The 13,014-nt window shown below is 35.6% G+C and overlaps 1 protein-coding gene across 1 annotated transcript in view; it reads right to left on the bottom strand.

The window, feature by feature from the left end:
- Positions 1 to 10,020: 10,020 nt before the first annotated feature.
- The window catches only part of LOC139720726 (sodium/glucose cotransporter 4-like), a 66,687-nt gene continuing 63,693 nt past the window's right edge, over positions 10,021 to 13,014 (bottom strand). Inside the window, exon 13 of the mRNA XM_071632082.1 lies at positions 10,021 to 12,253. Within this exon, the coding sequence (XP_071488183.1) occupies positions 12,027 to 12,253 (227 nt within the window). The 3' untranslated portion in view covers positions 10,021 to 12,026. The remainder of the gene's footprint in view (positions 12,254 to 13,014) is intronic.

Below are 13,014 nucleotides of genomic sequence, written 5' to 3'. Positions count from 1 at the left end.
CGGTGTGTTATATTATGACTGTGTCTGAATCTTAACGAACAGGGTTAATGAATAAACACTGGGTGGACCTCTAGGACGACCAGTGTAAAGCACACCCGCCTCACAGTGTCTTGCAGCACGGCTGTGTTTGATGTTGATTAATCCTCCTTCACTTATCTGATCATGCCAGCACTACTCTGACTCGCTGTGTGTAAATTAGGCCTTCGCACCAGTTGAGGTAACTGTTTTTAAGGGGTCCATTAGGTAAATACAAATAAGGATCTTTTAATTCCTTACCTCCCACGGCCTACAATGATGTAACAGTCGTACAAGACAAGAACTTTGACCCCCGATCGTCTTCCGTCTAGGAATATTTTCATCAATCGTTTTTGTCAATATCTTGTCAATATATTGTGTTTTTCTGAAGCCAGGTTTCAATGGCTCACCTGTAACTTACGACAAGGTCATCTTGGTAGCGTTTCCTGCCCCACCTCCTTCAAAATCATACCGTGATAACCTCTAGTACTGATGGTAGATTATTGTCGTTCACAGCCAACTGATTTATTTCTTTGCAGCTGATTGACAAATTGCCCTACATCGACGTAAATAAGCACTGAATTGATCAGTGGTTTAATTTCTGTTATCACGAAGAGTACAATCAACACCATTTTGTTGCCAGTCACAGGAAGAACATATATATACACATGTTATGTGCCTAAAACTGTTCATAAATGAATTATTTATGTTGTCATATATTTTATTGATTTTCATTTCAACAAAGAATGTATGTGTACAAAACATGTAATGCTAACAAAAAGAAAAAAATGAGGGAGAAGCTAAAAAGACATGTCTTTTGATATGCATTTCCCTCAAAACCATTATCAGTCGATTAACAGGTACAGGAAAGTGTTGGCTACAGAGAAACTATTATAACTATCATGATGAATTCATATATATATATATATATATATATATATATATATATATATATATATAATACTGAAAAAAACCCACTAACAAAGCCCTATGCAAGGCCCTCTACTAGAATGGATGTAAAATTAAATTATTTTTATTGTCTTATTTTTCATTTCTTTCAGATAGGACCCTGCATTTTACCGTTTTTACTTACTCTTATCGGCATTTATAATATACACAAAATTAATGATACTCCGTTTGAGTAAGTTTGATAACTTGGTGTTATGGAAACACTGTTTACGTGAGGATGGTATTTGATGCCAGGTGACAAAGTCCATCTTGACCCTTACCTCCTCCCCCCACCCAATACACACACACACACACACACACACACACACAAGTACACACACGCACACACATATTCACACACACGCACCGCATCCATCCAACGTATCGTTGCATAAACCTTGTTGCTTTCTTAGACGAACTGAATGATTTTGCGACTAATTGCAACTGTGTTGTAAAGATACCTTATTAAATCAGGGAGGTGATGGACCTCCCTGCTTAAATCGACTGAGTCAACCAAACTGTTGTATTTGATTTTCAGTCTGATTTTTTTCATTTTTATTCTTTTTTTTTTTTCTTCTCGAGCTGGCATAGGCATTATAAGCAGAAAAAAAACCTGAATCCAAAAGATGACGCAAAATGACAAAACTTCGAATTATCTCCTGTTAGATACAATGTATACATATTTAGTGCAAAAGGTTGCAGATTTGATCGAATATGACCATTCTCTATATAACAAGCCAAAAGACAAGGAAATAATCATATCAAATACAATGTAAATCATGGTCTTTCTGAACAAAATGTGTAATCTCACAATGATGTAAATCTAGAAGAAAAAATAAACAAACACAATTTTGAAACTATATTTTAGGAACCAAATGACATGAAAACGAATATGCAAGTATTTTTTGACTCTGATAAATACAATGGCTTGTCGAACATTTTTATTTTTCTGTAGGGTCAATTAACATACATATTAATTGCTTGCAATGCATGTGAGTGATTGACTCTTCTAAGCAAATTTAGACACAACGTGCTGAGTGAATACTTATACCTCTAATGAAAAAAAAAATGCTTTAATATGATTTTTTGGTTTCACATGCCCTTGAGTTTTGAATTTTGAACATTTAAATATTTACTGAGGTGTTGGTCAATTCATACTTTTAAATTCACGCTGTCAATGTCATTTTATCAAAATCTATATTCAAAAAATTCAAATGTGTTTTCGTGAAATGATTGTCATTGGGCATAGGGCCTATGGGAAAAAAATGCGGTTAGAACTATAGTGAAATGAATAAAGATATCAGGTTTAAGGATTTGAAATATGGGTTACTTATCTTTACCAACAGACACACAGACACACATGAATGTGATATATATATATATATATATATATATATATATATATATATATGCAGGAAATGTGCAAGAAATGCTGTGCCAACGTGATGTTTTGTCACTGACAGTGGCGCATTTGTCATTTTGTTTGTGTAGATCCTGATGAAGGCCGAAAGCTCGAACACAAAGTAAAGGAAATAGGAAGAAGAAGCCACGTCTCCGTGAAATACTATACTGTCTTAAGCCTATATACTGATATATATATATATATATATATATATATATATATATATATATATATGCATATATGCACGCGTGTGTGTGATGTGGTATGTTTGTACATGAAACATTAAACAATATACCTTAATGCATTTCGTCGATCTGTACGCTTTTGTAACTTGCATGGAGCTGGCACATAATCAAAACAAGATGTTAAGGTACTTTATGCACATATAATCCTCCCCAAAATGTGTTTATATGATATAATTATGAGTATATTATGAAGTATTTGGAAATCGTTCCATCTATCGTGGTATCCATCTGTTTTTCTATATTTCTATTTGCTTCTCAGAGGGTCATCTTGACTTAATCACTCGGTTGCACAGGCGTTCGGCAACGGCGCGCGTTTTTATAATGCATAATTGGTCCTCTGGGTTCCTAGTATAGGCTGACAAGCCTGTTATATATAATTAAGATATTTTTCCTTCCTCTCGTTTATTCCGATGGCGTACATTTCTGACTTTAAAAAAAAAGGTAGAAAGCAAACAAAGATATTCCCACTTTGCCTTTCAACCTATTCGCGAAAATGGAATATGCACTCACGCCCGATAAATGACGTTCTGCTGTTTACATAATCATATGTTGGGATTCCTTGTGTTTGGTCTGTTCCCACAGCCATGGGCGGACCTCGATCTATCGCGCGAGTTTTCCTCAATGAGGTGGTCACACGTGTCATTGTCTATAACTAGTGACCCTTGCCCTTTCTCTTGTCACGCCCCGTTAGATAGTTAGATCAACCTTATCATTCCGTAAACAAATAGTGGTATACATGCAAACTCTGTATGCACCGCACGTTTACACTTGATAATTTTACCGACAAGAAATTCATTGCCTCTTCACAGGCATCAGGTCCTTGGCATCTTGCTACCAAGGCCGAGCCAGATCATTTTGCTCCTTTACTATTAATAATCGTAATAACTGACACTTATTTAGCGCATAATAAATTCAATACTGCTCTACGCGCTTTACATACAGCTCTCCAATGTCGTTACATTACGATGAAAATAAGTAGTCTATCCTATATGTCTTTACGTTTCTCTTGAAAGATTATGTTGACGTACAAAGCCGTAAATGTGCTGGCAAACTATTCCACAGTACTTTTTTTTTTCCTTTGGTAGAAGATGGCCGTCTTTTCTTGGCGGAATAACCAGTTATTTTTTTTTTATTATCATCATTATCATTATTTTTTTATTATATATATATATATATATATATATATATATATATATATATATATACTTTTTTTTTTTTGGGGGGGGGGGGGGGGGGGGTTGTCTTTATTTCCAGTGCTGAATTTGTCTGTGGGACAAATTTCGGATGTATGGTACCATTTACAGTAAATGATAATTTAAACATATAGTTAGTTATTTATCACTGGGCATTCTCATATTTATGTTGTTATCTTTTATAATATATTCATAATTAAACAAATTCATACCCGTGCATTTTTACCTACTTTCACACACACACACACACACACACACACACACACACACAAACACACTTATACTTATACTTATACAGGTATAATGTAAACAGACAGTTGTTCGCATTGTTTCACATTCATTTACGTATATGTAGGTGTATATGGTTTCAAAGAAACAGTTGCAAACATTTAGGCCATGTATGTATTGCTTTATGTACCAGCGGGCGGAATTATTTCTGAGTTATTCATATACTGTAATGTATTATTTAATGTGTATTGTTTTATATTACTTCTTGCATTTCATATTTACATATACATTGTATACAGTAGCCTTGTATTATGCCCCTAGAGTCTTGAAAATTTTTCATTTTATGGACAGCGAATGAAATGAAATGGGATGAAATTAAATGACATTAAATTATAATGAAACTGCATGCGGCTTTATCGAGCCATTAATACTGTGTACTCGTCTTACTCCAGCATACGGAATCTGGCAGAGATGGTTAAAACGTGTGCTATACCGACTGCCCGATCTATAAACTTTGAATGAAACTTTAAAGTCAATCCAATCGAAACATTATGAATCTAGAGATGGAACGATACTCCTCAAGTTCACGCAAGTTTATGTGAGTGAGAACTGCCGATCAGAATTATCACGCAACAGTCATCTGACGGCCCACCCTGACGTACGCTCACCGACGGAGAGTCAAGCTAATGCCATTTTTTTATGCAATTTCCTACAGTGCATCTAAATGATATTGTATCAATCTCTTGAAAGGAACCTCACTGGCAGTTATAATTTTTATAAATATATGTTGTTGTTTTTTTAAAATACAATTGAGTTTTCTTACTTTGTTACTCATTTTCACATGTACTTTGTTAAATCACGTTTTTGCAATTACTGTATTACAAAATGTTCTGTTTATACATTGTATATATAATCTCTGTTTATTTAATGGAAATGAAAGTACATTTGAATCTTGAATGTTGAATGTTACGTAATTACTATATCCAACGGCATCTGCACAAAATACAACTTTCCTGTTATGCTTATGGATGGAGATATGCTGATTGAAACCTACACACTTACAGTATCTAAACATGGCACCATGTCGTACTTTGCGAAAACTCTGAATTACAAAAAGGTGATGATATGATAGGGCTACATATTATGTTTCAAACAATCCATGCACTCATATACAACAACGCATAATCCTATGCGCTCTTACCGCTCGTGCATAATTGGGAGCATCGTGTATCAAGAAAACAACCTTACATGGGGACAACTGTCTGAAAACATTGCACAATCATGCAACATTCACCTTTAATTTTTCTCTTTGTATTATTTTGATTGTTTGACGTTGTTAGCACATCAGTTACGAAACATGACGTAAATGATAACAAACAAGGAAACTTCGACACAAGTATACAGTGTATATACAATTGTAGCATTAGACCATTGGAGGTCAGTGCATAAGACCATTGGACAGTGATACGATTAGACCGCGCACTTATAAGAGGTTCACTTATACTGCAGCTTTATTCCATTTACAATTAAATGTATCATATTATTATCAAAGCGAGTGAGAAAATCGTCACAGCTGCAGCACATCATTTCATCGCCAATCTGTTTAAGATACAAAGAGTATCTCGAAATGTACTGGTCAAGATATTTTGTGCACGTGAACGGCACGTTAAAACTGAGGTGCCTATTAAAAAGTCAAGTTAGCTACAGTTGCAAAGAACACTCATCAACCAACGAGACAAGGATGACAATGACCCACGTGATCTCCTTTGGACTGATAAGTGAACTGCCCACTACAAATGATGACCTTTTCTCATTCTCACATCAACACATTGGTCAATGCTGCCAAACTACAGTGCGTCCAGCCGATTAAGGATCGTAAAATCGCGAGGAGTCCAATGACATGCAAAAATAAAAGAATAAAAAAGAAATACACTAAATAACCGAAAAAAACAAACAAACCCCAAACACACAATTGATATCCATCACCAGCATTTTCCACATTTGAGACTAGAACTTTCTATTCTATTTTTATAAGGAACACTGATTCCACTACCAACAGTTCGCATATACATACGTATTGTGTATACGCTAGTATACATACCACTGTACCAACAACCTGAAGGTTGTAGGATGTTGATCAACATCAAAAGCACATTCAAATGTCGATGTGATCATTCATCCACGGTCACACTATCAAAACTTCGAGAACTTTGATAAATCTTCGAGAACTTAAACTTTGGGAACTTTAATAATCTTCGAGAACTTCAACTTAGCGAAGTTTTGCCAGTGTGACCTCGGCTTCTGAGCGTTGTATAATGCCGGGTTCAACCATTAAACATACGTCAACATAAATTAACAATTTGAACCTGGCATTTATTCTTTTCTTTTCAGTCGCATGAGCACAACAGTACAATTTTAGCGTTATCGTCTTAACAGTGTGCACTAAGCATCTATGCCACATTTTGGCTCAACCCCCCCCCCCTAAAAACACACGATATGGAACTAACAAAAGACAGTACATTATAAACGCTAAATGAGATGTTTTCAAAGCCATCACTCATTAGTTATTTCAAAGCCATTTGAAACTTCAAATAAGAAGAACTCTCTTTTGTTTCGCAATATTTCATTGAAAATTTCAGAACAGTAAAAAAAAATATTTCAAAAGACGTTTGCTCATAATAAAATATAAAATATATAGGAATTCTTTCAAGACACTTTCTGTTGCTTAAAAAATAGATGACACAAATGGTCAGAACGCCTCGAATGTCAATAAAAATAGAAAAATATCGAGCACCATATGGGTATTCACAGGCAGTACTTTCTGAAGCATGGTTTGGTATATGATTTCAGAGGCTATATACTTTCAGTAGGGAATGAGCCACATAAATAAAAAGTATAATGTATTATATATGAATTTACATGCAAATGCAAGTCTGAAAAAGATCTACGCAAGATGTGTTATGGAGTAACAGAAATTCAAGAGCATAAAGTTTTCCCTTTGTACAATGTATATACTCAAATAAAAAGGATATCCCTATAAGCACACCAGAATATTTCACAAATTTTTCTATTACAAACAAAATACAGAAAAGATAGCCCTGGAAATAGTGACAAAAAATACTCTGTTTCTGGATATCATTATGCTAAAATATAAGAAATTTCGATATAGATAAAGAGTTTTCCAAGAAATGTCGCTATGGCGCCATGCACGTATATGCCTATCGCATTGTTCTCCCAGTAAGTCTACAGTACATCTGGATATGGAGTGACGACGTTTTTTCATGATTGGACATGTCTTTGACCCTTGACCTTTGACTCCCTGGAACAATATCTTTTCCGACAGAATAATTTTGTGGTAATGCATGTATACATACCAGTTTTAATCAAGTGTATAAAGGAGGTATATAATTTTAAAGGTATTGAGACATAAATGGTACAATTGCTGCATTTCAAATTGTCCTTAGAAACTTACTTTTGACTCATTGACCAAAAACTTCCCAATAGATACATTGTCAGGCAATAAATGTATACTCAGTTTCATGAAGATGTCTTGAGCTACTTCTAAGATATAGACAAAAAAAAAAAGAGTAAAATCATAACCTTGGACCCCATAGCCAAAAACTCTTCCGAGAGATTGTTTACATGGTAATACATACATGCTCACTCTCTGTTTCACGAAAATACCTTCAGGCATTGCAGAGATATGGGGAAAAGAGTGAAATTTTGGGATTTGACCTTGACCTATTACCGTTGACCTTGAATGCGTGCATCCACAAGATGAGAGGTGCAGCTTCGTGCATTCACAAGGCCTACATAAAAATTCCAAGTTTCATTTCATAAGGTTTCAAAAGGAAAATGGAACCCCCAAAACACATGTGGATTGAGTAAAAGCCACAATATTAGCGGAACACATTTAGTGAAGACTGAGGAAAATCGAACAATCCGTTCAAAAGTTATGAATTCTAAAAGTTTCGGTGACAGACATTGCTGGACAGGACAACGATATAAAAAAATACAAGGAGAATTCCACGAAATTTCATTTTTAATGAAAAAGTACATACTTAGCCTTTATCTTCCTTCAAATTACGTCGTCCACAAAAATGATTACAGATGAGAGGATGGACGAGAGGAAAGACGGACGGACGGGACGGACAGACAACCCGAAAACATGATGCCTTCATGGCGGAGGCATAAAAATGCTAAAATGTGTAGCAGCGTTGTGCAGCATACAGACATTAATATTCTCAGTGGGACACTTGCTGACCTAAACAGAGACAGAGGAAATAATGAATAAATCAACTCTAACAACATAAATTTCCTCACATGGCCACACCAATATACCTTGTGACTGATCAATTGCAATTTATCCCCAAGCGAGATCCCATCTTTGGAAGACTAGCATCATATTGCAGCTAACTGGCTCCAACCGTGTGCTGTAAAGAGAGTGAGTACATCTATAAACTTGTACTCCTTTGTTTCGGGGAAATTGATGGGTTTCCGATGGGTTTCAGAACAACAACAAAAAAGACTTTGACGAAAACGTGGGACATGTGGTGTAGCTCCAATATTTAAAAAGGTCACTCTCCATGAAAACAATTAAATAATAAAGGAAAACAAAAGATTACTGAACATAGACTTTTGCTAAGAGCAGATAAAGCACTAGAGGGAAAAACTACAATTACTTCATCATGCTGTAGTGTCACTGAAAATATTTGTGTCATGTCCAATTCAAAAACCTTTTTTATTGCGAAGTCTGGTAGCAATGTGCAAACATCAAGATTACTTCTTCCGTTCCCATCGCACCTTTTTCTTTTTGAAAATCACGTTTCTCTCATGAACATCCAGCATGTCTTTTTACCCCTACTTTTACTTTGTCCATGGCTGATTGCAATGAAAGACTTGTGGCATTAAGAGAAATTGTCAGCTATACAGGCACCACGAAGAAAATGTAAAAAAAAAATAAAAAATCAAACTTCGCTAGTCCCTGACTAGCACAAACATGCAGGCAGTATGGTATCACATACCCTGTGCAAAGGGCTCGACAGTGCTTTGAGAATGCATTCACAATGTGAAACGTCTGAACTCAGCACATAAACGCCTGGCCCTATTACATCAATTTGGACTCACGAACAACTGAACAAAATAACTTGATGAAGACTTGCATTTGTACACATAGATATTTGATGTCAATTACTGACTCGACATATACCTTTCTGGCAAAACCACACAGTATACAGCAGGAGATTTTTTTAAAGTCTGCTCGTTCAAAATCATTGTTCAACAAGGCATAAAAAGACTGCTCCCTTATGTGTTCAAACAAGAAATTAACAAATCTGAAATTTTCCTACACTCTCAAAGAGGAAATCCACCCCCAAAATAAATAAACTTCAAAAGAGAAAAAAATATTCCCTACAGAACGATACAAAAATGGAGAAAAAAAATCTTATAAGAAATAAAACAGACACTGTATGACACTTTGAAATTTCATATTTTTTTGGAAAACATTTCTTGACCAGTCCTTATGAATATTCAAATCAGCAAGTTGACGATGTCAAGCTCTCACAATTTTTTTATTCATTTTATATACAGAAATGCCCAAAATCTCATACTTCAGCTGTGAAACTATAAAACTTGTCTTAAAACCACCCAAAATCAAGAAAAACAAATGCTAAAAAACTCGGACATACCATGGTATGGGAACATACTTTTACTTGTATTATAGCTAAAAATAACAATTTTTCGAAATGTCATGTATAACGCACATGAAAATTTATGAGGGAATGACATCATCAACTAATACTCATTGAATATTCATAAGGACTGGTCAAGAAATGATTAAAAAAACACATTTCAAAATGTCATATCTTCCCTAGTTCTTGTCCAATATTTGTCATTTTTGTATCATTCTGTAGGGAATAATATTTGTCTCTTTCTTTGAAGTTTATTCATTTTTGGTTTGGGGACGTTTTCCCCTTTAACAGGCCTGGGATGGATGATACTGCATCAATTCGTCACCGCTAAATATTTCTCTCTATTTCTGATGATATGATTTGCCAAGAAGTACACATATCTATCACATTAACTTGTAATATTCATCATTACACGACATACAGATGAGGTAGAGGAATTCTTTTTCCTTTTCCTTTTTTTTTAACCCATACACCCTCTTGCAAGCATATCGCAGTTACATTAAACTCTTGTAAAAACATGCAAAGCAAAGTTTAGTGGTCTCTTTATGACTCTCACTTCATGAGTGAAAAAATAGTCAGAATGAATGGAATTACATTAAAAAAAGACAATCATGAATTGCTCCTCCTGCCTGTATTTTTTTTTTTCATTTACTATTGCTTCTTTCCATAAGACCCCAATGACAAGCAGTTTGTTAGGAGATTCAGTCAAGCTTGGATTCAACATTGGTCATACGATTGATAGAAGCTTTGTTAAATATATAATCTGCGAGACGTCATTTCAGCCATACTATATTTCCATAAAGCAGCATTTTTTTGTTTCTTTTTTTTTTACTCAGACATTAATGTTGACGAACATTTTGACTTGTAAAAATGTCACACGTACACGTAGCACATATATTAGATTACAGGGATATTGTACATCGCGATATATGATGAGTTGCTAAATATCAGCATTTCCTGGAATGATGTTATGATCGTAGTCAAGATTTGTCAGATTGAAGAAAAAAAAAAAGAATGACAGAGACAATGTAAAATGGTTTCATGTCTATCACAAAGATGTTCTCACAAAGATGCATCGGAAGCACATCACAATGGCTTGCCATTCTCAACCTTCACAAAAACACACGAACATGGTAACGAGATCTTGGAAGCGGCAGCATAAGAATAATGTGGAACAACAATAATGCTTCGTGCATGATAACGTTGGACGTCAAACATTTCAGTATTAAACATATTATAAAAAAGATAAAAGTAGAGCTCTGAAATACAGTGCACTCCCGTTATAACGAACACGGTTATAACGAAATTCCGGTTACAACAAAATAAAATTTAGGGCCGCAACATTATCAACTCTATGTATTTTTATTGTTTATTCATTCGGTTATAACGAAATTTCGTTATTACGAAAGAAAACTGCCGGTCCCGAGGACTTCGTTATAACGGGAGTCCACTGTATATACATTGTTTCATTTGTTTGGTTGCTAGAGGAATATTTTTAATGTACAACATAACATTTCTTCCTCATATTACACCAGAATCCCTTACTAAATGTTTCAGCTAGGGTAAGATAGATAAGGTACATTATCAAAACTAAAAGTTTCTTTTTGAACTCCTGCACTACTGAGATAAATTGTTGACATTTCTTTACAAACTTGATATGAACTTCTCAAAGTTTAGGGAGAGCAAACAAATTTGTCCATTGCATGAAGATTAAATAGCGTGGTCTAAATAATGCTGTTACTAGTAGTTTAAATGTGCTGATTGTTACTATGCAGGCTGTTACTCCACAAAATAATTCACAAGTCTTCCATTGATATTTCGACCACAAGTCTGCCATCATTTTCTTTCATTTGTATGATATTGATCTAGGCTATGGTGATGTCAAATTTTCCCTTGATCTGTAAAGCAAATTGTAAATGTATAGTAAGAGTGACTTGCAAAAAACAAACAAACAACAAACATACAACAGATAATGTTACATGATGTGAAAAATTATTTACAAGAAAACATCCCTAATGGAGGAATAAGGAGATGAATGAATTGCCATCACTTGCATGAAACAATAGGATCATTTTGATTGCCTTCGTTTTGTTTTGTCAGCACAAATATTTCTCTTCCTGTATTAGCCATGATAGGCATACATGCATAGGTCATCAAAATATATCAGCATTAATATGCATACGAGAAAGAGACAGACAATAATGTAAAGCTGCATGTATGTTTCCAACCAGTACATGCAGCATCTATTTTATTTCATTTTTTTTGCAGGATACTGCTGTAATTGGGATGCTAAGATGAATTTGCATCAAGCGAAGAAGGCGTACAGGAACACACCTATCCCGACGACGAACAAGCAGGTGACGTTGAGGATGATCTTGTCGCGACGCCTCTCGATGACCTTTGCCATCTGTTGTTCCTCTCGATGCTGCAGCTGGTCCTTTGTCATCGCCTCCGTGTTGGTGGAGAATCCGCAGAACCAGTCGTAGAAACGGCGCCAATACGCCACGTCCTGCACGTGACCTTGCGCATCACCTTATTGGGGGGGGGGGGGGGGTAAGAGAGTAATCAGGGTAGTGGCGTGACTAACAAGTGACCATATCAAAACCTTCTCAGTGGACACTAAACACGAGCAGACACATGCACTTTACACAACACTTGAATCATGAGCACATCTCCATGGATGATTGATAAGAATTTGCATATTCCAAAGTTACCACACAAAATATACATGCCTTCATATTCCTTATATGTTGTAAGGAATATACTGAGTAAAGGATTATAATACTATTATAATCATATACTAGTACAGTACTCTCCGCATAATCGGGTAGGCTCGGACAGAGCGTTTCTTACCCGATTAAGCGGAGTACCCGATTAACAGAAGAACACGTCTCATTCACACACAATGTGTATTTACATGCATTGTATACTGCACCAAACACCTACACCGTATGCTTAACACCCGTGCTTGCACGGCACATTATAGATACCTTACTCTTGCTCAGTCACGAGCAATATAATTTACACTCTTTTTTATGGACAAATATGTCTTTAGAACACTTTGTCGTTTGACTGTAGACTCTTCGCTAACACACGGACGTTCTCAGAAATGAACGCGTCTCTTTGCGTGCACACGACACGTAGAACGTCGGGTTACTTTTCAAGAAGTGACTTGTGAAAAGCAAAATTATATGAAGCTGGCCAGATGGTGCATGGCCTGATTTTCGTTGTAAACTTCTCGTATATATTGTGAATGTTGTTGCGGAGCAAGGCAGGAGCGCAAGTGTGTTCAA

This window comes from Diadema antillarum, unplaced genomic scaffold (genome assembly GCF_040938485.1).
Source record: "Diadema antillarum isolate AM-2024a unplaced genomic scaffold, OU_Dant_1.0 scf00000132, whole genome shotgun sequence".
Taxonomy (NCBI): domain Eukaryota; kingdom Metazoa; phylum Echinodermata; class Echinoidea; order Diadematoida; family Diadematidae; genus Diadema; species Diadema antillarum.
This window is presented reverse-complemented; position numbering and strand designations above follow the sequence as displayed.